Genomic DNA, 25,293 nt, shown 5'->3' on the forward strand with positions numbered 1-25,293 from the left:
TCAAACGCTTCTTTTTTGTGCTGCTATTCTGCCTCGAGGGCATCATTTAAATAGAGCTGAGTGTGCAAGTGGCTCATCTGTATTTCTCTTTTAAAGATTATAATTTCGAGTCTTGAGCCTGCCTCCCTATACCCAATGCCCTAGTTATCCTGGCTATTTAGTTATTTTACGAGTAATCAATCAGCTATTGTTATTAGTGTGTTAGAGTACGCATGAGAGAATCTGCATAAATGAGTGTAAGCTGGAGATATGTGCGTTGTGTAAGTGAGAGCACTGACTAGCGAGCAAAAACCCCAGCAGGGTGCAGAGGGACGTCATGTCCCCGCCCCCTCACGAATATTCATTATCCGAGCGCCCCAGCGTGCCCTTACGTGATGACGCACCGCGACAACTGCGGGTCCCGATTGCTGCAGCCGCTTGTCAGTGTGACGAAGATTGGCACCCAGGTAAGCTGTCACTCAAAATCCCTCTTTTTCCGTTCCCTATCAATCAAACAATCTGGGCCGCACGCAAAAATGCCCCGGGGCGAGCAGAGCGGACCTAGTGAGGGCAGCGGAGTGTGCTCGTGGAAAGGAAACACGGGCGGCGTAGCTCCGGGAAGAATAAAAATAACCTGTATACAAGAGGAGGGGGTAAAAAATATGTCGGCGTTTTGGGAGCAGAGGAGGATGGTGGAAAAGCAAAGGGCGAGAGAGCAAGAAATGAGGCCCGATAGTTGTGTGGCTACCGCGGAGGGAGGGGAAGGACAGTGCAGCTGTCTACGCGTTATTGATTCATGTGGAGAGGCTTTTAGGAACTACCCAGTTCTCCCGGAGAGGAGACAGTACTTCTTAATGTGACTGCAGTCGAATTACTGGGCACGGTTGACCAGAAATGCATATTCATTCACAATGTTGATTCAAACATGGTAATACTGCTAATGCTTGTTACTCGAGCTAACGGCTTGCGTTGTATCAATCCGCAGCGGGTCCTTTTAGGACCTGGCTAGCGAGTTTAGCTTGTTTTCTGGCAATGATTCCCTTGCTAAATATGGCGCTTTGCATTTTAGGTGCACCGCTCACACGTTAGAAACACTTCAAGTAAATAGTTAGCTACCTTGTTAACGTTAGCTGTTGCTCGGCCCGAACGGCTGCCCTTTCTGAGTTGGAGTCAACGAGCTAATGCGAATGTAGCGCTAGCGTAACAGACTAGCTAGCTCAATATTGTTGAAAAACAAAGCATACTCTAACCGAACTAGTTTGTCGCCGCATAACACCAACATGATCCTAGTTGGAGGACAATTGTTTGCCCAAATATTATCTCAAACTTCGATTTTCCCTTGCCGCCACAAATGATATGTGAGTAGCTAAGACCAGGCTAAAAGCTAAGTCCATCGTGGTGGGTGTGTTAATATCAGTAACGGGATATTATCATACGTCCACTACTGCGGGTGTCAATTTATCAATCCCTTTGATTTAAGAGTCAGTGAATAGACATGTTTATGACTATTAAAAATGGAAATGTATCTAAAATTACTGTTTTTGTCCTCAGATTTCCACCAACATTTACATTATTCTTGTCAAATGTTCATTACTTTTGCTTTTATCCTACATTTGACATGTACCTTGTTAGCTAACTTTAAAATTTATTAGCTTTAATGTTCAACGTTAAGTCTGTTAAGTTAGACTTTTGCCTGTACATTTAACATCAAATTTAGTAAATAATGGACACCATCAAATGTTTGTAGTTCCTTAGACATATTTGCCCAGTTAAAATAGCTAATAGTGTTTTAAACCTGACATCACGATAGTCATCGTTACATGCCTACATTATGGGTACCTCATGCAGGTCAAGTCTATCTTGACAGGTTGAGTCTGACTGAAATTATGCATTGTGTAGGTTGGCCACCTGTCCCTGCACACTATAATGCCCCAGTGTTTGCAGCATCTGCAGTGAACGTGATGGCAGCCCAGTCGGTTTCCATAGACAAGTATCCAAAGGGAGAGCAGCAGGTGGGTGAGAGGGACAAGACCTACATTTACAATATTCTGCAGTGTTTTGACAGTGATACGTCTACCTGAGTAACCAAACAAAAGGAAACACTGAATATATTTAACACAAGAACACAAGCAATTTTGATGCTATCACATTGGTTTTAGTAATCTGTTTTCACTGTGCTCTGTTTGTCCACGGTGGGCCACCACAAATAATTCACTGTATGAGGAACACATGCAATATAAAACCCTGTTTATGCCCACTGTTTTTAAGCTACTCTTGCAATCTGCCTACAAAACATCTTTATTCAACTGCTACATTTGAGGGGGTCTAGCTGAGAAAAATCTATGACTAATGAGACATTTTATACCTCAAGCAAGTAATTATTTTTAGCCTGTTGGCACTCAATCTGAGTCATTGTTGGGTTCAGTCACATTGGTTGGGGATGGTGTTATTGCTAGTATTAGTGGAGGGGATCCTTGGGTAGGAAAGCACAGTGTGAGAATTTCTGTGAAAAATGTATGACCCAGGTCCTGGATTATATAAAATGCTATCAAATCATAACATCAGATTGGGTAGTGGTTAAGTCGGTATTGTAATAGATCACTGTGGATGCAGTCTAGCCATTCTGTGTCCACAAAAAAGTCAAGAGACCAAACACTGTGACAAAATGCAGATTTAAGTGCATCGCACCATCACAGATCATTTTCATGTCAAAATAATTATGTTTTTAAGTCTAACCATGAGAAAAAAGTATCTCAAATCAAATTACACAACAAATGGTGCTGGTGATTGGCAGTGACAAATATTGGACTGACAACTCATGACACTAATACCTATTTTGTTTGTTGAATGTCAAAGCAAACATGACTTCATGCTTCCTTTTCAAAGAATACTGCACAGTTTTCAGTCCATGTCATCATGACTTTACAAAGTTTTATATTGAACCAAGACTACTCTGTTAAACTTTGCCCTCCAGCCACTCTGGTTCTTCACATGATCATTTTATGTCAGTTGTTCTCTGCCTTTTTCTTCACCTCTTCTATCTGTTTCTGTCTCCATTGCTTTTTTCATCTTAATGTCTTTCTCTGCAGTTGCAAGGTGTGGTAAAAGTAGACAGTGATTCAGAGCAGAAGTTTGAGGGGACGTTGGCAGAGGTGCCCAGCCCGGCAACAACAGAGCCGCAGACACCCATGGACGCGGACAAAGCCTCCATATATCGGTAGACCAAATTCTGCATGTGTGCTTTGTGTGTTTGTTTAGATAGAGAATAGAACAATCCCCCTCTATTCTTAAATATCTGTCCTCCTCGTCCCCTGTTGGAACGCAGATTTGCCAGTAACTAAGTTGCCCTAAGGAAACCTCACATGATATTTGTGAAGCTCTCCCCTTTGTTCATGTGACTTTCATATTACTCTCCGGTATTTGAAATTCAAAAGGGCCTGTTAAGACCAATGCTGATATTTGTCTTGCAGTAACAAATGGGTGTTTTTGTTGTAGTGTGTGTGTGTGTGTGTGTGTGTGTGTGTGTGTGTGTGTGTGTGTGTGTGTGTGTGTGTGTGTGTGTGTGTGTGTGTGTGTGTGTGTGTGTGTGGAAAAATTATGATTATCTGAGACAGCAATTTGTCTTGACTTAATTTTGACTCGCTGAGTATCTATTTCATGATATATTTCCATGTACCATAAACACCTTCAATTTCAGGATTTGTGCATTTTGGAATCCACTTTCTACTTCTTGGTAGATAAAATAATATTTCCTTTGAATTTACTGTAATCCATGTTGCTTTCAGACATGCACTGAACTCCACAGATCCTCTGTAGTTTATCTGGGGGAGCTGTGTGTGTGTGTGAGCGCAAATGTCTGAGTGAGAGCATTCAATGTTTCTGCTACTTTCTCTTTCACCTTGAAATATGTCTGCTATGGTGGAGATGGAGACACCTGTGAGGTTTTCCACAGTTCTCAATACTCTCTGCAGACTGTACAGTTGCAGTGGGCATGGGTATATCCTGTAGGGGATCCCTTGCTGGATTCACCATGAGTGAGTGTGGGGGTTGATGACACTTCTAACAAGTGCCGGTGTTGATCTGATGGGAAAAAAAAACACTATGTCTCCACAGTCTAGTTAATATGTCCTTTCTCTGCCTCTGGCAACACACCTCACCTTAATCCTTCAGAGGATTTGTTTCTGTTGTGAATGTGTCTTCGAAGAGAGCCTCCTGCTGCGTTGTCCATATGTGAAAGTCCAAACATAATATTCTGGAGATCCTCCACAGGTTATGTCTGAAAATGACTTTAGTAACAGTGTGTGCATGTGTGTGGGCACCTTCACAGACATCCCCTGTTCCCTCTGTTGGCCCTGCTGTTTGAGAAGTGTGAACAGTCCACACTGAGCTCTGAATGCATTACCTCGGCAAGCTTTGATGTGGACATTGAGAACTTTGTCCGCAATCAGGAGAAAGAGGGCAAACCCTTCTTCAGCGAGGACCCTGAACTCGACAACTTGGTGAGATAACTCTACAAATCTGGGTAGAAATAGAGAGAGAGACAGAGACATTCAGGACTCATTTGGGTGCTTTCAGACCTGACTACTTGTATCAGATCACTCAGGACTGATGTTAATACCAGGTCTGAAAGGTATCTCAGACCCCATACACACCTGGTATTAACATGTGGTCCTTGTGATCCGATCTCAAGTGGACAGCTCAGGTGTGAACGCGCTCAGATTTGATAGCGATCCGATCACCCCCTACTCAGCTGATGTCCTCTGACCCGCTGCTGAATCAAACATATTTTTTCTCTTCTTGGTGTTTTTTCCTTTGTGACCACTGTCACAATATCAACACTGATCACCACAAAATGATCGATACCCTCCTTAAAATTGTTAAAATCTTTCTTCACAGCTGCACAAGATTAATTCATACTCTCCTGACTCATCTCTCTACCTCTCTATTGCTCACTTGTCCCAATACACAGACACACAAAGAGACATTGGACACACCTGTGTACACAGACTGGATAAAAACAACATGACTTGGTCTTCTTGAACAGAAATTATGTACATGTTTGTTTGTATATAGCAATCTGTGTGTTGAGTAAGACAATTAATTGTTTTTAAATATCACAATAAACCTGTATAATAGGGGTTTTTGCTCTTGATAATCAAATCGCTGTCTTAAGCATCCTTTATATTTGGAAGTTGGCTTCAGGCTTCACCAAAAATACCACTTACCTAAAAGTTAACCATGTGGTGTACAGGGAGTTGTAAAAAAAAACAAGTTAAATACTGGGATAAATCTGAACTATATGCAAGCAACAGTGCACCACAAAGGTAAGGAAATTATGAAATTAAGTAGGACAAAAGCCACGAAGTAAGATTGTTTTTTCGAGGTCAAGTTCTTAACATCAGATACTTAGAGGGCAGTGAAAAAACTGGCAAACATTCAGCTTGAGAAAGACAGTTTCCCCTTTTGTCAACTGCCACAAACCATTTTGGATTTTTTTTTCTATCTCTGACCTCCAGATGGTTAAAGCCATCCAGGTGCTGAGGATTCACCTGCTGGAGCTGGAGAAGGTGAGTGACCTGTGCAAGGACTTCTGTAGCCGCTACATTGCCTGCCTCAAGACGAAGATGAACAGTGAGACATTGCTGAGTGGGGAGCCAGGAAGCCCATATTCCCCTGTACAAGGCCATGCCCCAAGCCTCTCACCCACCAAGTCCCAGGTATGTACTGTTGATGGACTGTACGCTTCTCAATAAAATGGTTAGTGATAAGCTCTCCCTTCTAGGAGAAACTAACTGAAATTCTTCTGTACCTCAGAATCAGATTGCCCACTGGAGGTCCTCTGCAGGCATAGTGGCAAATCATTTAACATATTCTTGAATCTCCCTTCTGTGGATCCATTATAGAGATGTTTTCACAGATATCAGGCAGTTTAAAAAAAATGAAAATTCATCTATTTTAATTCTTAAATTATTTATATTAATTTAGAAGTGCTCTACTGTGCAAAGTAAAATAAATGCTGGGGTGGGCTTTGGCTCAGGAGGTAAAGCGGATCATCCACTATTGCAAGAGGTTGAACTGCAAATTGACCCAGATTGAATTAAGAATTAAAATTGATATCTTTAAAATTTGGCCAAAACATCTCAACTATAAGGCCTTGTTTTATATAGAAGTAATATACTTATGTTTTGTGCGTTAGTTAATGGTAATAATAATAAACATTATAATTATTATCAACAACAATCATTTATTTATAAAAATTATCTTTCCCCTCAGGTCCCATCTCAATAGGTGATGAGATGAATATGGAGAATGCATTCAGAAAGTTGGGTAGACTCCCTTCATTTCACATTTTCTTATGTTTCAGTCACAGTGGCACAATGGAAAAAAGATATTGGAAATGTTGCATTTTTTTTTATTGAAAAGTACCATATTGATAATATTATAGTATTGTTTGTGTAGATTTAATTATTTAAAACACTGATCCTCCTTTTGCTGTTTGTTTCCATTCAACTATTGTATACTTGGTGTGGAAATTCACTTATATGCATTGCGGACTTGGACGAACATAATCGATCCATGTTCACCACTACGTTCATTGTTTCAGCGATGTCCCTTCGCTGCATTATTATAACCAGCGCAACTTCAGAACCAGGACAGATGCACATTAAAGGTCCAGCTGTCCTGTGTCAGAGTCTGCTTCCTCCTCACTCCCCCTCTGACTTGCGCTCACTTTACACTTTAAGAATAAAAACCATCACTAATCACAAGTTATTAGGACACGTACAGGACTGATGTTTTTATTTGTGTTTGCTTGATTCGATTTAGAGTTTATGAGACATGTTTAAACCTGCTACACAACATAAGGCGTAATGTGATGCTCTCAGACATGACATCAAGTGACCAGAACCATCCAGAGTCATAATCATTGATCATTCATTGATTAATAAATAAATACAAGTGATTATCAGTTCATGTGTAAAGAGGGACAGACGAGCAGACACATGCACACTCCTGCAGACAGACTTTCCTCCTGCAGAATGCGACGTAACACTGTGTTTTAAGTTCCTTGTTGCAGAAGAAGCATCGCCCCGTTTATCCACAAACATAAATATGAATTCAGCAGGTTTTTATAAAGATCAATTCTAAGTGTGAGTGATTAGAAAACATCAGAGGACCTGAAAGTCTCATAGCAGATACTGACAGTTACTGCATTGTATCAGGTTCCTTTGCTTGTAATGCATTCAAGTTTGTTTACTTCTAAAATGTACATATTTGACCCAGGCCAATTTTGCACGTGCATACTCTGTGATGCAGAACCCCAGCTCCATCTCAGGGACCATCAGTCCCCAGGGTCAAATTGTGGTTCCAGCGTCAGCCCTACAGCAAGGGAATGTTACTGTGACAGCCGTCAACCCCACCCAGGTGGTCGCAGGTATGTCATCATGGCATACAACCCCTCCTTCAGGTAATGTACTGCTTCAATTGCAGCTCAGAGATTGTCATGCACCAGTGGGAATCTTTGGTCTAAGTGTGTGTGTGTGTTTCAGGTGGAACAGTGTACCAGCCAGTTACAGTTGTAACTCCCCAGGGCCAGGTGGTGACACAGACACTTTCTCCCGGGACAATACGTGTCCAAAACAATCAGGTAGTACATCTCCCTTTAGCTGCTTTCAGACATGCACTAAATTCCAGAGAATCTCCAGACTTTATCTGGAGGGGCTGTATATGAGAATGCAAATGTCAGAGTGAGAGCAGAGTTTCATTGGCCATCCCTCCGAGTTAAAACTCTGGAGAGTGTCTATATGAGGCATTTCTAATACATTACAGATGCAAAAATGAAAGACAAAACCCCAACAAAGAATACAAATATTTCTGGATGAAAAAGCTGTGTTACATATGAAGAGGACACAGAAGATGTCAAGAGAGTTTTGGTGAAAACTCGTAGTGCCTTTGGATGAAGAGCTGCATGTAGGGATTCCGGGATTAACTGATTTTATAATAACCCGGCCAAATTGATGTCTGTAAGCGGTTGATTACTAGGAAAGTATTGCGTAGCTTTTTTATTATAGTCCCAGAACCTGAGGGAAAGGTAGCGGCATTGGACACACATACACTGACCCTCTAAAACCTTCACTATCGATCCCTGTAACTCCCTGGACTCACAGGCTGCATGTGTTGCTGTGTGTCTGCTTCGGGTGGCAGAGCTGCTTGTTTATCTTATGCATTTCATTCGATACACGGCAGATTCTGTACTAAATTGAATGACTGGATTCTATGATATGAAGACCGGCATCTTCTGGTCTGTCGATAACAAACAAAGCTCCGTTAGAAAAGATGAATTCATTCAGAAAGTGAAACACGCTGTAGTGCTTTTACTTTCAAACGGATTGGGGAAGTGCTGTAAATACGTTTGTGACAGATAAACATTGCAATAAAAAAATTGTTTTATTGTGAAATACTGCGGGAGATGCACAGCTTCATATTGTATAGTACTGGTATTTATTTGAGTACACAGGACTACTTTTATAAAAGCTTAATAGTTAGATTTATGGCCCTATATGTGTTTATTAGTTATAGTGAGAGCAGGTCAGATTGGAGGACACATTAACTCCAGCTCGATACAAACCAACTGCAACTTCTGCTCTGATGAAGCAGCGACGCTGGTCCTTGAGCAGCTGTGACCAGAGAGAAACTCTGTTTTCACAGTTTCCACTGTTCTTCAACAAAGTCACTTACCGGCTGCTTCACGTGAACGAGCATGTGTGTGAATGTTTTTTTGGTTTTCCGATTTGGTTTTCTAATTGAAAATGAAAAGAACGAATGATACATGGATTCAGAGAGTCTATTTTATTTATTGTTTCGGTTTTTGCAGTGGTTTATGTCTTATTCATTTAGGTGATGTTTGAATGTCATAAATCTCATTCAAATGTCAAACTGAATATTGTTTAGAATAAAGTTCATTACTCTTTGACAGGGTGTACTTGCATGATTATGCTATAGTATTATGATTATACGTATCAGTGGTTTTAAATGGTTTCACAATGATGACAATAATGTAATTTATCGCAATAATTTCTGGGACAAAATATCGTCCAACAAAATGTGTTACTTTTATATTTTTAAGAATACACCAAGTGAGAAGTTTCCATGTTCAGTTTACAGCTTTAATTCTCTGAGAATTTCATTCAAATCCAGGCAAAATCAGTATTGTAAAAATCGAACCAATCAAGAACTTGTGAATCGGAATCAAGTTGATTTGGGAAATCAGTGGCGATACCCAGCCCTGTTTAAGAAATTAACTATATGGGAACTGTCAAGAAAATATATATTAGTTGTATTATTGCAGTGCCAAAAATTGTGCTGGTGAATTGAAAAAGTTAGGTGCACCTGTGCAACCAATGTAAAAAGTGACAAATTACTTATTACCCCAATCTATCTTCGGTTTTAAGATTTATTTATCATATTTCAAAGCTTATTATTCTTCCACACACTGTCAACATGTCTCTCCACTTCTCCACTCTTCCTCTAAGACACACTAACATGACGCTATGGTAGAAAATGCATACATAAAAATAATATCAATCAATTAAATTTGTACAGCCCATAATCACAAATCCCAAAATGCCAAATAGGGTTTAACAAGGTGTGACATCCTCTGCCCCATAACCCTTGATTAAAGTAAGGGGAAAAAAACCTGGAAGCCTCAGAAGTGAGGGATCCCTCTCCCAAGATAGATAGAACTGCAATAGATGCTGCGTAATAAATACACACAATACATAAATTGCAAAGTAAAAGGTAACGTAGAAGGCACCATTAAAAAAAAAAACAATGCATAGTAGATTAACTGTAAATTAACAGTAATCTGCAATGATAAATTAACTCTGCTGGGACTGAGTCAGCCTTCTGAATAAGTCTAATTCGGTTTGTGGTCAGGCTACTTCCCCAGCAGACCTGTAAATATTGATATTTGTTATGTCAAATAAGCTTTACATTAATGTGGCTTGTTAGGAAAGATAAGATAATTAACAGAGTTTAAACACTGAAACTGGAGAAGGAGTGGAATTTAAACAGAGCAATGTGTTGATACTGACATGGGAATGTAGCCTAATGAATGTTCTTTTGCTTAGCTCCAACTGCAGTTTCACCAGGACTTGAATCTCTTTAATCATGATGACAACTCAACCAAGAACAAGCGTGGCGTTCTACCCAAACATGCCACCAATGTAATGCGCTCATGGCTCTTCCAGCACATTGGGGTGAGTCTGTGTACGTCAAATCTGTTCCTGTGTAATGCTTGAAAACACTGAACAATGAAACATTTCCTCCTCATTCTCTTCTTTAGCATCCATATCCAACAGAGGATGAAAAGAAACAGATAGCTACTCAGACAAACCTGACACTTCTGCAAGTCAACAACTGGTGAGTTCTGGTGACCTGGTGTCCGACAAAGACTCAGTCCAGTACCATGAAACTGCACCACCAAACGTCATTTTCTGACCAGGATCATTTTTCATGTCTTTCATCTTTCTATCCAATGTGGAAAACTAATTGTTAGTAACCTGATTTCAAATACCCTTAAAGTAAATATCTAATATTTGTAATCTGGAGGGGGTGCAGCCTTGCATGAGTATATAGGTGTGTGTGTTAGAACATGGCATGTGCAGCCTCTGCTGTTTTCATACAAGCATTGAGCTATACCCTGATAACTGAAATCTCATAATCCTCCCACTGTTTTATAATGTTAATAGTCTTTTCTATTTATTCATGACTTGAAGGCTACATCGCCACTGTTGTTTTTTGTTGTATGTTCAAATATTTTTGAGTGTCTTGAAGTCAATAGGATTAATTTTTGTTCTTGTTTTTTGGCGTAGTGTCGAATTACAAAATTGGAAACTTCATGTTATCAGTATAGACTACTAAAGTTTTGGTATCGTGACATCCCTAATTGAGACAGATCTGTATTGATCCAAATCAGTGAAAGTGTTTGCAACAAAAGTCTTAAACCTAGTGTGGTGGTTTCTAAGTTTGACTAGGCACCCAGAAGATTGAGAGTTTTAGGTTCATGTGCAGTTCTTTCCTTAACATTTCTCCACCTTCACCAACAGTGCTGCAGCTGCCAACTCCAGTCGTGGTATTGTTATGTTTTAAAGGAAGAACTCTGGACTTTCCCAGGACAAAAGTTACATGCACATTCTGATTGTAAACCTGCCTGATGTAACTCATTGGCCAAAAACACTTTCACTGGCATCAGCAACGTGATGCAGTTGTGCAAATTTTTTTGATCCATAGTTATTAGGTTTGAAACATCGTGCAACTTTGAAGCTTTTAATCCTCTCCAGACTGGAGATCCATTCCATCCACCACTGAGTTGTAGCATGAGGTAATGGATTGTCCCATCTGAAACCAGAGCTGTGCATCTTCACTAGCCTCACGTTTTGATTACAGTTCAGCAGTCAATGATCCAAATTCACTACGATGCATCGATTCATCTTTGTGCATCACATCGTCAATTTTCTAGGCACATTACTCTGGTCAACAAGTGATTTTCCTCCTCTGATCTCTTCTAATCACTCACATGTAATACTGATCTTTATAATAATCTGCTGAAGAAGTTAATGTTGCTAGATAGGGCTGCAACAAATAATCAAATTAACCCATTATAATCAAAATAGTTTTTAATAATTTAGTCATCGATAAATCGGGTTTGTTGTAATACACGGCAGTGACGGCACACACTGTGGCAGCGTTTTCTGAGATGTGGGCAGTAAACCAGCCAATCCCCTGCCTTGTGTTGCTCATGTGACAGACATCTCCTCTCAGGAGTACTTTTTTTTTTTTTTTTTAAATGGCGGCGACTAACACGAAATATTTTCAGAGGAGACAAGTCCTTAAAAGTGTGAGAACAAGTCTTTGAAGAAGACCTTTAGCTGTAATCTGATTTCACAACGAAGAACACCACAATATCATGGTGGAATGAAACTGAGGAGAAAACATGTTGGAGGCTTCTTCCTCTCTCAGTTTACTGGCGGATTATTAACAAGAAGTTTATACCACAGTGATGTCCACACGACTGAGAGAGCGACTTGTGGTATATGATTAACCAATCTTCCAAAATGTTTAAAAACTTGCCTTACAAATTATAGAGTGAAACCAACAAACACAAAGTAAACTTCAAGGACTCTTCTGGGGGCTATTCCATCATAGTGGCTATACTTCTCTTGGCTCAAGTAAAAAGGTCCCGCTTGAATTTGATTCAACTTCCACTTAAGCTCTTCCACAATTTAGCCGGGTTTAAGGGTCAAAAGTTAATTCTAGTCATGCATAAATAAGCCTTGTGTTGGGCATGTGCATGCAGCTCACAATAATCAAATGAAGGAAAGAGGATACAATGCCCCGAAAGACTCAAAAACCTGTGTGGTCATAGATGTCTATTAAGAATTCAAACTCATATTAACAGATGGGAAATATGTCGTGATGAACAAGGCAAAGACAAGGTCATGGAAGAAAATATCTGACAGATTGAATGTGTCAGTTTTCAACAACACATGAGGGTTATATGGCCACATGTGAAAAAAGGAGGGAGTGAACCTGCAGACAGGGAAGACTGTATGAAAACTTAGCACCAATCGATGCCAAATTTTGTTACCCCTGAGCAAATCTGGGTGAGAGAGTATGAGACCATGTGACTCACGTGAAACATGATCGAGCCAAGCTCATTTCTGATCAGTGCACACAGTCAGAACGAAGGGGCAAATCTGTGGTTGGGGGCTGTATGTCCAAGTTTTTACTGCTCTTCCTCAACAGGTATCAGTCTCTCATTGTAATTGTCCTAACAACCAGTAGTCCTTTACATATCAGTGAGTGGAGACACTTGATTACTTGTTCAGCCTAATCGCAAGATGGTGAAGTTATACATGACCTATGTATGAGTAGGTCTTATTTTCTTAAAGGGTCCATATTTTACACCTTCCTGGGATTTAATTTGAGGTATTGGTACCCCCAAGATTATATATCAGTGGTTTAAAGTCAAATAAACTGCTGCAATGAGTATTTCCATGTCCTCTCTTCTGCTGCAGACAGAACAGGCTGTTTTCGCCTACCTCATTAATTATTTATGAGCTCCTCCTCTGATGGGCTGACTGCACTTAATAATAATAATGGCTTGAATTTATATAAAAAAAACAGGATCAAATTTAGCAGCAGTGTGGAGCATTAACTGAGGCCTTAGTGAAGAGGCGGTGCGTGAGGAGTTTTTTGAAGATTCCGTCAGATTCAGCATTGTGTATTTCGGCAGGGAGAGAGTTCCAGAGGGTGGGGGCTGCGACACCGAAGGCTCTGTCTCTAAAAGTTCGGAGTTTGGTGTTGGGGATGGAGAACAAACCTGAATTTGATGATTGTAGCCTTCTGAGTGGACTGTAGGGTTGGATGAGGTCGGTTAAATACAGTGGGGCTAGGGCATGGAGGGATTTGTAAGTGAGAAGGAGTAGTTTGTAGTTAATACAGGCCTTTATAGGGAGCCAGTGGAGGTAAATGAGGGTCAGGGTGATGTGCAGCCAGGGCTTAGTCACTTTGAGTGACACATGACCTGGCCTATCGGAGTCTAAGGTAGCGCTTGCTGATTGGCTGACTGCACATGACACGTGACCAGGCCTATCACCGGGCTCTTTCTGGAGCATTGACGAACTCTCAGGTAAACACAAATGGCGACAACCACAGATTAGAGTCACGTTCACACACATTCACAGTCGGTTACAACAGGATGTTTCTGAACACTGCCTGTCATGTTATTCAACTTTTTCTTTTTTGCTATAGCAACTACAGTGTTGTATTTACAGGAACATGGAGCCATTATGACTGCAGCTTCAGGAATACAGGAAGAAAGAGTTAAGACCAAATGGCAAATGTTTAACACGTGTCTGCAATTTTACTGCAGGAGTCGGATGAATCAGAAAAGGAGTAGGATGGATTTTCATTATCAACAACTTAATCAGCTACATTTTAACTTGTTTATCCATTTAATTTATAAAAGGATTTCGTCTCCTTGAAGACAAAAAAAATTGACCTAAAAAGAGAGACGTCAGTATAAATTCAAACACAGCAGTAGGTCTTCTTTCTCATAGTAAAACTTACATTTCTTTTTTTTTCACGGCTTGAAAACTACTGACAGTTCAACCAAGCTTTAACCTGCTAACAGATTGTGAAAGAAATAAATACTTATAAACCAACTTGTAACTCACCCCCTATAGCCCACCCTCTCCACCTGAGGAAGCAGGAGGGCACAAAATACTGACAAATTCAGCTTAAGCATGGTGCTTGACTAACGCACACCACTTAGCCCCTCCCATTCGTTTTTGCGTGTTCATGTATAAAGTTAGGCTTTCCCAATTCCTGTTGGAACGGAGGGGCATAGCTAAGGCGTAGGGCTTTATAGCCCTCGAAACTGAGATTTTTCAGACTCACTTGAAATTAAGGGGTACCCAGAATGCCTTGCAACTAACCGGCAGGCTGGGAGAGAGACCCACAAATGTATTACTTTTTTCATTGAAGGATTACAAATTATGATAATGATAGTAATATATTAGTTTAATATCATTTCAATGTATTATGGTCACTTTTTTCACAACAACCTTAAAAAAATGATGACAACTGCTAGCAGCCTGAAGCTGTGTGCTTTTTATTCATACGTGAAATAATGGAGAGCGTCCAAGCTTTTCAATTTTAAATGTGATTGATTCACCTGCATTAGCAGAGATGTTATTCGGATATTATAGGTTTGTCACTTTAATAATTGCAAACAATAGCATTGGTTTATTTAAGATCTCAACAATGTTATTATTATGAAATCCCAAGCAAAACTTTGTCATGTAGGACCAAGGGGTGACCAAGGCCTAAGTAAATACACTGCTCAAAAAAGGTAAAGGGAACACTTGAATCACAGATCAGATCTTGATAAATTAATTATTGATGATGTATTGGGACGCCAGGTGTTGCCGTTGAGCCCTGTGGAGGTGTTGTGGGCCTATCAACGAAACACCAGTGAAGCAGGGTGCCCATCTGAAGACCCCAGTGAAGCAATTACCATTACCCCTACCCCACCCATCACCAAGTGCTGATTAAACAAGGGATTATACTATCAAGTCCTATGAGCTCAACTGACTGATGTACATTGTATAATTTTTTGAGAACAATATTAGGTAACAATGTGACCCTCCAAGGATATGTCTCCCCAGATCATCACTCACCCACCACCAAACTGCTCATGCTAGATGATGTAACAGGCAGCATAATGTTCACCACTCAAGACTCTTTCAAGCCTGTCATATGTGCTCAGTATGAACCTGCTCATCTGTGAAGAGAATGCGGTGCCAGTGGCGGACCTGCCAATTCTGGTGTTCTCTTACGAATGCCAAGCTGCACGGTAGTGAGCTGTGAGCAGGTCCTACTAGAGGATGTCAGGCCCTCCTGCTGCTCTCATGGAGTCTGTTTCTGACAGTTGGTCTGAAACATCCACATCAGTATCAATCAAATTATAGTTGTATGGCCCATATTCACAAATCACAATTTGTCTCATAGGGCTTAAGAAGTTGCAATATCCTCTGTACTTAACACTCAACATGATTCATCAGTAGCCTGCTAAAGGTCATTTTGCAGTACTCCTCCTGTCCCTCCTCGTACAAAGGAGCAGGTGTCCTGCTGCTGAATAGATGCCCTCCTACGGCCTTGTCCAGCTGGCCGGTCTCCTGGTATCATCTCCATGATCTTGAGACTGTGCTGGGGTACATGGCAAACCTTCTTGTGACCGTACGTATTGATGTGCCATCCTGGAGGACCTGTGCCACCTGATTGGGCAGGTACTGCCTCATGCTATCAGTGGTGACAAGGACACTAGCAGATTGCAAAACTAGATAAGAATCAGTCAGAAAAAATAACGAGAGATAAATTGTCTGTGGCCACCACATTCAGAACCATTCTATTTTTGTGGGTTGTCTTGCTTGTGCCTCTCCATTCCACCTGTTGTCATTTTCATTTGCACCAAATCAAATGAAATTGATTCATAATCACTTGTGCTTCCTTAATGGACAGATTGATATCCCTGATGTTTAACTGACTTAGTGTTATACTGTGATGATTAAGTTTTCCCTTAATTTTTTTGAGCAGTGTAACATCAAGGAATATGAGAATCCACCGCTCATTGAGAGCTTTTCAGGGTGTTTACGCCGAAGGCCACACTTGGACACAGTCAGGCCAGCAAAAATAGTTAATAAAGTATTTTCTGGTAACCAGGAGCCTTTAACTGAGATAAATCATTAAAGAGCAGGGTAGATACGGACACAGGGACAGTCAGTGAGAATATATTTAATAACTGAGAGGAGACTTGATTCCAAAAACTGGCTACGGGTGGACATTCCCACAACATATGGAGGAATGTACCAGAAGACTCCAAAGAACACATTGTACATCTGGGATCAGCCAGGAGACCCGTCAAATGTAGCTTTCTTGGAGTACGATAAATTCTAGTTCAAATGGATTTGTTGGTGATCAGGGTTACGAGAAGTAGAATATTAGTTGAGACATAGTCCCAATTAAAATCAAGACTCACGTCTGGGAGAACTTTTTTCCTCACTCTCCTTATAATAGGACTTAAGTAGATTACTGTAAAAAAAAATGGATATAGAGCCCCTGTAAGTACCTCTTGCAGTAATGCATGTGAAATGGATGTTGTTTTAATTGTTGATCCCACGAGACACTATGAGCCTTAACCTCTGCCCTGAGTATTAAACAAAGAAAAAGATTGAAGTGCCTGTGAGGTTATTCCTATCTTTCAGGTCCTGAAATGATTGGAGACCAGAGTCCCTGTAAATATCCCATTTGGTGTGAGCACCTTTCTCTGCCCATTGGAAAAAGCTAATAGGCCTCTGCCCTATGAGTAGTTGGTTGTTGTTAACTGATGGGGGGTTAAGGTGCAATAGGCATTGAATGGCACATGATTTCTGGGTGCTGTGCCAGGTCTGAATCATGTGTAATAACAGGGCCTATCCAAAGCAGACATTATTTGATAGAGATGTTAGTGTTAATGATATCCTGAAGTCACTGATGGGGGACTATCCCTTCTACTTAAGGGTTTCACGATGCCATAGACCTGCAATTAAGCCAATTAATTAAAGGTTTTAATGAGAAGGACCCAAAGTAAAATTCAAAATTTGCTTCCACCATTTAGCAGTGGACATTTTGAGTTGGGCCATTTGTGGTTCCAAATAAATGTAACAATTGCTGAATGATGATTCTGCCAATGACCATTAGGGGGAGCTAGTAGGGTAATCAACCTGACAAAATTAATTCTGGTTCAAATATTAATTTTGATAATTGAAACACATGCTTGTAATGGGTTGGGTAGGCTTGACCCTCTATTAAGGTCCTGGAGAACCCTATTACACATATTTATATATTCAATAGTCTTTTTTTTATCTTTTTGGGACTTTTATTATGAAGGGTCACCAACGGAAGGTGTTCTGTTTTGGGTGCAAAACTAGTTGTGGAAAAATAAACGGGCATACTGTCTTAGCTGGTCAGAAACAAGGATTTCTCCTCTTGCTTTGACTGAGAGGTTTTTGTCCAGCGTTGGGGGAAATAAGGTGCTAATATCAGTTCCCTCTTCTAAACTAACATTTCATTTAAGTGGCTCACACACACAAAACGTGACTCACGGGAGGAGATTTCACTGCACGGCTGATAGATATGTGGCTAGATTTCTTTGTGACTATCTATGTATTGAGCCAGTGGGTTGAGAGATAAGGCAAAGCTCCCTTGACTCAGGGGACAACCCTGTCTAGATGATCTTTTGACTGAGAAACGGGAGGAGCAAATTTTGCCTCTCAAGATCATTGCAGAGGGATCAGCATAAAGTACTTTGATCAAGTGAATAAACTCCTTTCCTAGCCCAATTGCCTACATGACAGCCCATAGTTATGACCTTTTCAGCCGATTGGAAACCTTCATAGCATCTAAAAATGTGACGGCTGTAGGTGTTACATCATTTCTGCTGGCATCAATTATATGCAATAAGTGTCTGAGATTGTCTGTGGCCAGCCAACCCTTTATAGTGCCAGTCTCAGTCACAGTGAACCAGAGCCGTCGTGTAGTTCTGTTGTCAATGAGCCAGGACTTTAGCGTAGATTTTATGACTGCCACAGTAAGCCTGTTTCTGCTGCAATCGTTCAGGTCTTTATCCTTCTTTTGACTCATAGAGAGCAACAAAGTTCCCAAAGGGTCCCAGAAGGCTTAATAGAATTCTGGAGGAATGACATCCCATCCAGGGCCCTTTCCCCTCTGCATGCAACCGATTGCCTCTATCAGTTCTTGCAAAGTTATAGGCTCGGCCAGTTGTTTAGTATCAGGCTCTCTTAAGTGTGGTAATTCAACCTCACTGAGAAAAGTCTTGTTTTAGTTTTATCTTGGGCTGCAATATATATGGGAAAACATGCGAAATGCGATACCTTTGTTTAATATCGCAATGACAATATGTCTTGCGATAAATAAACACAGATTCCCTGGCAGTTGGGAGAAGGCGCACAGCCTGGCTGCAGTGCTACCGAGCTGGGGGCCGACACCAGGGAGCCATGTCAATTTGGAATCTGTTCATACATGTTTGGACCGTTATTTATTTTTACAGTTTTAGCTCTTTCATTAATCTACATCCTCTCTTGTGTCTTTGTCATTTGTGCTGTTCGCTCTGCCAACTGCGTCAAACCCAACCGAGCGCGCTACCATCTCCTCTAGCTCCATACATTAACTAAGTTTATAAAGTCTGTTGTTTTTACCCAGGCTGAGTTTACACATGTGTCCAATCACATTGTTTGTGTGGGAGCGAGAGGGAGAGAGGAAAAACGTGAGCGAGCGGCTAATGAATAATAAAGATCTAACTAGTAACTAGTAGAAGTATCGATCATTATGTGATGATCAGTGTTGATACTGTGGCGACAAACAAATCAACTTTTAAACTGTACATTAGAGGGAGAGAGAGAGAGACACACACACACACACACACACACACACACACACAAAGCAGCAGAGTCTATGCTGTTACCTTTCCCTCAGGTTTTGGAATCATAAATAAGCTACACAATTATTTTATATACTAGCATGATTTTTAATTACCAGCGAATATCTTGAGCCATGATGAAAGGTGAAATTCCTATTCATCTTCAGCTTTCTAACGGATACCTCAAGGTTTTGTGCCAAATATGACTGATATTTGGAACTGTTAATAATTCCCTCCACCTTGACTAAAGAAAAACAGCCCCAAAGCATGATGCTGCCACCACCATGCTTCACTGTGGGAATGGTGTTCTTTGGGTGATGTGCAGTGTTGTTTTTGTGCCAAACATACCTTTTGGAATTATGGCCAAAAGGTTCAATCTTGGTTTCATCAGACCATAACACATTTTCCCACATGCTTTTGGGAGACTTCATATATGTTTTTGCTTGGATGGTTTTCTTCGTAAGAAGAGGTTTCCGTCTTGCCACCCTACCCCATAACCCAAACATATGAAGAATAAGGGAGATTGTTGTCACATGTAGTACACAGCCAGAACTTGCCAGAAATTCCTGCAGCTCCTTTAATGTTGCTGTTGGCCTCTTGGAAGCCTCCCTGACCAGCTTTCTTCTTGTCTTTTCATCAATTTTGGAAGGAAGCCGGTCTTGACAGTGACCGGCACTTCCTTCTTGGCATGTGTGCTGTCGCTGTTTGTCTTTGACTGCTGTTTGCTGTCTTTGTCTTCTCCTGTTTTATTTCTGGTGGTTTATGATGAGTTCTGGTTTTCCAAAAGTTTAAGAGTTTCATATTAAAACTGTAGGGCCAATTTTTAACATAAAAAATGACAAGAATATATATGGCATAGATCTAAGTATTATGGAGAACAGATTTGTTCCGAGAACCACAGTTTACCTATGCCAGAGTTTAATGTTGACTTATTCAGAGTTTGGGGGCCACAGGTTTTTTTTCCCCTCACCTTTTAAACTACCTGGCCACATTTATTTTAATGTCTTGGACTGTGTTTGGTGCTTGATTTGAAGGGAGTATGATTTCATCACGGTCTGTCAGGGCTGGAGGTCTAAGGCCTGCAGCATCTGTGAGAAACCACAAAAGCCCAGAGGCAGAGCATCACAAACAAACATGAACCAACCACAGTTGTTCTGTTTCTCTAGGTTTATAAATGCACGGAGGCGGATCCTGCAGCCCATGTTGGACGCCAGCTCATCTGACACACCCAAAACCAAGAAGAAAACGCCTCAAAACCGGCCATTGCAGCGCTTCTGGCCTGATTCCATTGCAACTGGAGGAGGCAGCCAGCAGCATGTGACTATGCCAGATGGTACACAGCAATGTTTCTATGTACAGTTTGTATTTAAGTTGAAAGGTTACAAAGAAATGGCCTCACAATGTAATGACAAAAAGAAGAAAATACTAATCTTACAGTCAGAACTTCTGGTAAGTATTTGAAAGTTTGAATGTTCTTTCTTCTTCATGCTCTGAGCTTCAGCATGTTCAATTTGAAATAAAATAATGGATACTACAATAAACTGCCAAGTCTCAGCTTTAATTTGAGCAAGTTTCCATTAGTGTAGAAATGACTATTTGGGAAGTAATTTGACAGAGACACCCAAGTCAAATAAATAATCATATTTAATATTTTATGTAAAACTTTACTTTTTCTGTCTCATAAGCACCGTGTCAGTCCTAATACAGACAGACAACACATCTATCAACTTTTTGTGCATGAAATAATATTGAAATGACACACAGCTTCCGAAAATTCATATAGTAGCCAAGTGTCCAATTATTTTAAACCGCTAAATATGAGCATTGTGTGTCAAGAGGACTTTACAAAGTTCTTCCTGTATTAACATAAACCTAGTCAAAGCAGACTAAAGCATGGTATTTCAATGCAAGATCCATTGTCTATTTTCAAATTCAATGTGCTGAAGCTCAGAGAGGATAAAAATGTGTAACTCTTGACAAGGTCTCAAGACTCAATTGGCAGTATATTAAATCCATCTAGCTAAAATCAATGCAGTCAGCTACAACGGTTTTGTAATGCATTGTCCTTCGTGAATATTATGTTACATTTTTATTTGAAGAAGTCTCTCATCTAAACACCTAACACTTAATAAGACACTGATTTAAAGGTACAGTGTGTAGAATTATGTGATATCTAGTGTTGAAATTTTCTGTTGCAGCTGAACACCCCTCACCTCACCCTCTCCTTCCAAAAATGACAAAGAACCTGTGGCTGTGGTTGTCATAAAAACTCAAAAGATGTTTAGTTTGTCCAGTCTGGACTAATGTTAAAAACATGGCGGCCTCTATAGAGAGGTTCTCTTCAATGTAAATATAAAGTATTTTAATATAAAGGACCTTTTCTGGGGTAAAGAAAACTACAATTCATACAATTTAGATGAAACAAACTAGTGAAAACATCATGAGGATTATTCTACATTACATTTCTGCCAATAGATCCCTTTCACCTAAACATACTTACACACTGGACCTTTAACCATGAGTTAATTATGGAGGCTCATGTTGCTGTTTAATTGTACTGTGTTATATGGACGGGTGTTCATTTTGTTCACTCCAGTCATATCAATGAGGGGAGTACAAATGCATCTGATTAACACAGTCCAATTCAACAGCGCCACAAACAGCTGAATCAACACCAGAATTATAAATCTCAGGATTTATTGCAGCAATGTTGACTATTCGTTTTAGCTAGATATTAGTAATACACTGACAGCTGACTTATTAATTAGTTATCGATTGATCACTGTTGAGAATTTCAAGGTCAGCTCACTTTTGGGTTGTGCATGCTGAACACTTAATTTTAGTTTTTGCATTATTAGACATTCGACAACCAGACAGCAAAATATACACAGTGAAAAATAATTAATTAAATAAATAATCAAGCTTAATTAGGTGACTGGTATTTATGAGTTTGTGCAATTTGGTGAAGATTCTAATAAAAATACTTAATTCAAATTAGGTTTCAGTTACCTGGCACAAATTTATTGTTGGTACAAACATTTACTTGAACTCAATGATGAACTGATTAGATTTTGGTGGTTAAAGGTCAAAGGCCAAGGTCACAGTGACCTCACAAATTATGTTTGTTTTTCTTGATTCTTAATGTAATATCTAATGAGCAGTTTGAGGGAATTTCTTCAAATTTAGTTAAAACCTTCACGGTCGAGGTCACATGTTGTGAGCGTGATATATAAGGAATGCCAAAAAGGAAGTTTATTACATCTGGAAGAAACATTAACTTGGACTTAAAATGACCTGATTAGAATTTGGTGGTCAAACGTCAAGGTCACTGACTTGGCCTCTTGTTCGCAACATCTCAGGAACACCTTGAGGGAAATTCTACAAATTCTAGTTAGGTGATGGATCAGTGGACATGGATGATTCCAGTCTTGCACAAATCTGTAGAGATATGTTCTGCTGTCCTTCACAGGTGATTATTTTATGCTGCTCTTTGCTGAAGGTGTTTTGTTGCTCTTCTTCCACTTAAATTTTTTTTTCAAATAGTTTGATTGTATGCAAGTCAGGCAACATACTTACTGACATCATAGTTTTGGTATCGTTGTCATACTGGAAAATCCTTTTCTTCATTCAGTATTTTGGTTTAATCGTTCATTCACTGTGTGTTCAGTGTTCCTCAGTGCTGCCATCTTCCCTCCACTCTTTAAATCAGATTTAATGATGTGATGCATCGTGCAAGACTTGCTTGAGATTCCCAGTATAATGTGTGTTTAAGTAAATCCTCCACTTTTATCAGAATAAGACTCAACATATTCATTCAACACAAAGAATCTGTCAGTCACAGGAAGCAGTCAGGAGAGGTTCCAAAGTGGCTGTTAAAGCAATAAATAAAAGATGTCATGAAATAACAGTAGCAAGCCATAAGCCGTTTCTGATGATTCAGATTTTTTTCATAGCTGAACAGCAGCACTGCTGGGAGGCTTCACCCTCAACAAAGTTATTTCTCACTCAAACTTGGTGAGAGATTTTAAATAGTATTTCTTTCCCATCATCGCTCATTCTCAGGTACGATGGTGACGATGAATGTGGAAAGTCTACATAGCCTGACATCAGATGGTGCTACACTGGCGGTACAACAGGTGATGCTGGGAGGCCACAGTGAAGACGAGTCAGGAGACAGCGGAGATGAGGACGATGATGCAGACATGGCTGGGCTGGGCCTGGACAACAGCGACTCACTGCAGTAGAGGACATGCTCCCTCACTCACGGATCTACACGCACACACAAGTCATGCGTAAAATGTTCTACAGAATACATGTACATTCTCACACATGAATCATAGTACAGACCCAAATTAGGTTTACATAGAGCACAAAATGGGACATAACAGAAGCTGTCCTGCATTCTTCCAACCCAGCCCCCTGCTGAATGCCGTTTTGCTGTGTGTGTGTGTGTACGTACATCAGGAGTTTCATTTCAGAAACAGTTTTTTTATTGTTTAGTTGATGTAGGCGAGTGCACTTTTTTATATATTTAAGCTCAAAAAAATTTAATCAAACAAACAGGAGAAAAAAAATAGGTGTTTAAAACACCCAAAGCAAGTTTGTATGCTCCGTAAAAGCTGACTGATATGATTTTTTTCATTGCCCCTGTTCCCCAATTCCCAGCTGATTTCACATTTTGGATGCCAACACATAAAAGTTGAATCTGTAAGGGATTGTCTTCACTTTTTGCATGCTTGTGTTTTGAGTAGATGTGCACACTCTCTCGACCGACTCCACAGCTCTCACACGGGCCCCTGCAGGCCAAGCAGAACCCAAGTGAAGAGATTGAGGGAAAAAAAGAGATGCTTATTTTTATATACAAAAATATGAAATTAGTGGGGGTTTTCTTTGTTTTTTGTGTTCTCCTGTTTTGTAACGAATATTCATGTACAGATTCATAATTACAGGTAGCAACCCTGTTTTCCAGGGTTTTTTTGATGTTTTTTAAAAAACAGAAAAAGAAATTGAATGCTGATGAAAATTGCAATTTAAATTGGTTTTAAATTTACAATACTAACAAGGCCTTATGTGTGTTGTTTTTTAAATAATTTTTTCAAGAAGCACAAAAAGAAAGTCTGACCCTTGTTGAAATTGGTCAAATAGACACTAAACAGCAGAACACTTGTGGTTCTGTAAAGTATTGTTCATAATGTTCCTTCTTGTACTGCAGTATCAGTTATCTGACACAGTAACCTGACTGTAGTTCTTCGATTTTTAAAAAATACAGCTCCACTTTTATCCACATGGTGTGTACCATACATTGTTTTTTAATCAGTCTACATTAATAGTGTAGGCATCACTTTCTCAAATGCACAATCCAGAACACTATGCTAATCACACAATCATAAGGGTCTGAGATGGAAATGCATTGGAGGGTAATCTGCACAGTGAGATATGAGCTCCATCAACAAGCAGCAGTGAACTTTTTGCACGCCTTGAACTTTTATTTATGTATACATACATGCTACTGCAGTGAAAGAGCATGTGGAAAGTTGGACTCTGCTCATTGCCAGCCTGAAGGACGAAGCGCTGCAGCCTCTGTTGGTTCCCCTGTTACTACAGACACATGTAGTTTTAACATTTCAAATGTCCCTATCAGTTTTTTTACAGCACAAATTGGGGTGCCTCTTGTTTGAATATTTGTAATATTGTACTGTACAACAGTTGTCTGTCAATAGTTGCAGTTATCTAGTTTATATCCCTCTTGTAAAGTTGAGACTTGATTGGTTCATGTGGCCTGAGGTTGCAGAGACTCTGGGTGGGCCCTTGCTGAGCTCTTGGTCCCTCACTTGCGTCCATCTTGCTTTTTATGACGCTCTGTCCACTTTTCATGTCTGTTTTGCCTTAGAGCTTTCTATTTTGGAATAAATGATGCCTAACTCTGCTGTGCACTGTCTCTTCACTCTGGCTCCATCAGAGTTGTCCCCAAACAGGAGTGTAATGGTTCACATGCTCTATCATTCTGCTTTGATACAGTTTATAGGGTGTATTTGTTTCATGTGATACTGTCCAAACAACAAGAATCCAGGGATGTAAGTGCAGTGGATTTAGTTGTCTGTACTCAGAGTTGGAGAAATGTGGGCCTCTTCTCTCTGAAAGACAGAAAATGACTGTTTAACACAAATGTACAGACATGGAAACATGAAGGACTAATGAGCCCTGTGTCTAATGCAACTGACAAGATCATATTCTTTGACCTTTTGATCTATCTTTATAAACTTCTTTTGCAAAGC

General features: G+C 40.1%; 2 protein-coding genes across 11 annotated transcripts in view; one reads left to right on the forward strand and one right to left on the reverse strand.

Moving 5' to 3' along the window:
• The first annotated feature begins 73 nt into the window (after positions 1-73).
• pknox1.1 (pbx/knotted 1 homeobox 1.1) lies at positions 74-24,945 on the forward strand. Of its 10 annotated transcripts, none has more exons than XM_020099687.2 (11): positions 74-446; positions 1,879-1,991; positions 3,069-3,196; positions 4,307-4,478; positions 5,496-5,696; positions 7,261-7,444; positions 7,527-7,624; positions 10,107-10,235; positions 10,322-10,398; positions 20,185-20,351; positions 23,081-24,945. In XM_020099687.2, exons 1-11 carry the CDS (start codon positions 317-319, stop codon positions 23,260-23,262), a joined length of 1,581 nt encoding a protein of 526 aa, XP_019955246.1. In that variant the 5' UTR covers positions 74-316; the 3' UTR covers positions 23,263-24,945. The 10 variants fall into 10 exon arrangements, with proteins under 10 accessions (XP_019955246.1, XP_019955247.1, XP_019955248.1 ...); XM_020099688.2 differs by having other exon boundaries at positions 7,294-7,444; XM_069532495.1 differs by lacking the exon at positions 74-446 and adding an exon at positions 481-632.
• Positions 23,236-25,293, reverse strand: part of tmprss3a (transmembrane serine protease 3a) — a 32,082-nt gene continuing 30,024 nt past the window's right edge. Inside the window, exon 14 of the mRNA XM_020099694.2 lies at positions 23,236-25,152. Within this exon, the coding sequence (XP_019955253.2) occupies positions 25,108-25,152 (45 nt within the window). The 3' untranslated portion in view covers positions 23,236-25,107. The remainder of the gene's footprint in view (positions 25,153-25,293) is intronic.

Source organism: Paralichthys olivaceus, chromosome 10 (genome assembly GCF_024713975.1).
Source record: "Paralichthys olivaceus isolate ysfri-2021 chromosome 10, ASM2471397v2, whole genome shotgun sequence".
Lineage (NCBI taxonomy): Eukaryota > Metazoa > Chordata > Actinopteri > Pleuronectiformes > Paralichthyidae > Paralichthys > Paralichthys olivaceus.

Bases quoted from the DNA above. Each gene is read 5' to 3' on its own strand.
- pknox1.1 (XM_020099687.2), top strand. From the start codon at position 317: ATGTCCCCGCCCCCTCACGAATATTCATTATCCGAGCGCCCCAGCGTG. The intron at 5,697-7,260 runs GTATGTACTGTT...TATTTGACCCAG, and splicing joins TCTCACCCACCAAGTCCCAG to GCCAATTTTGCACGTGCATA. The intron at 7,625-10,106 runs GTAGTACATCTC...TCTTTTGCTTAG, and splicing joins TACGTGTCCAAAACAATCAG to CTCCAACTGCAGTTTCACCA.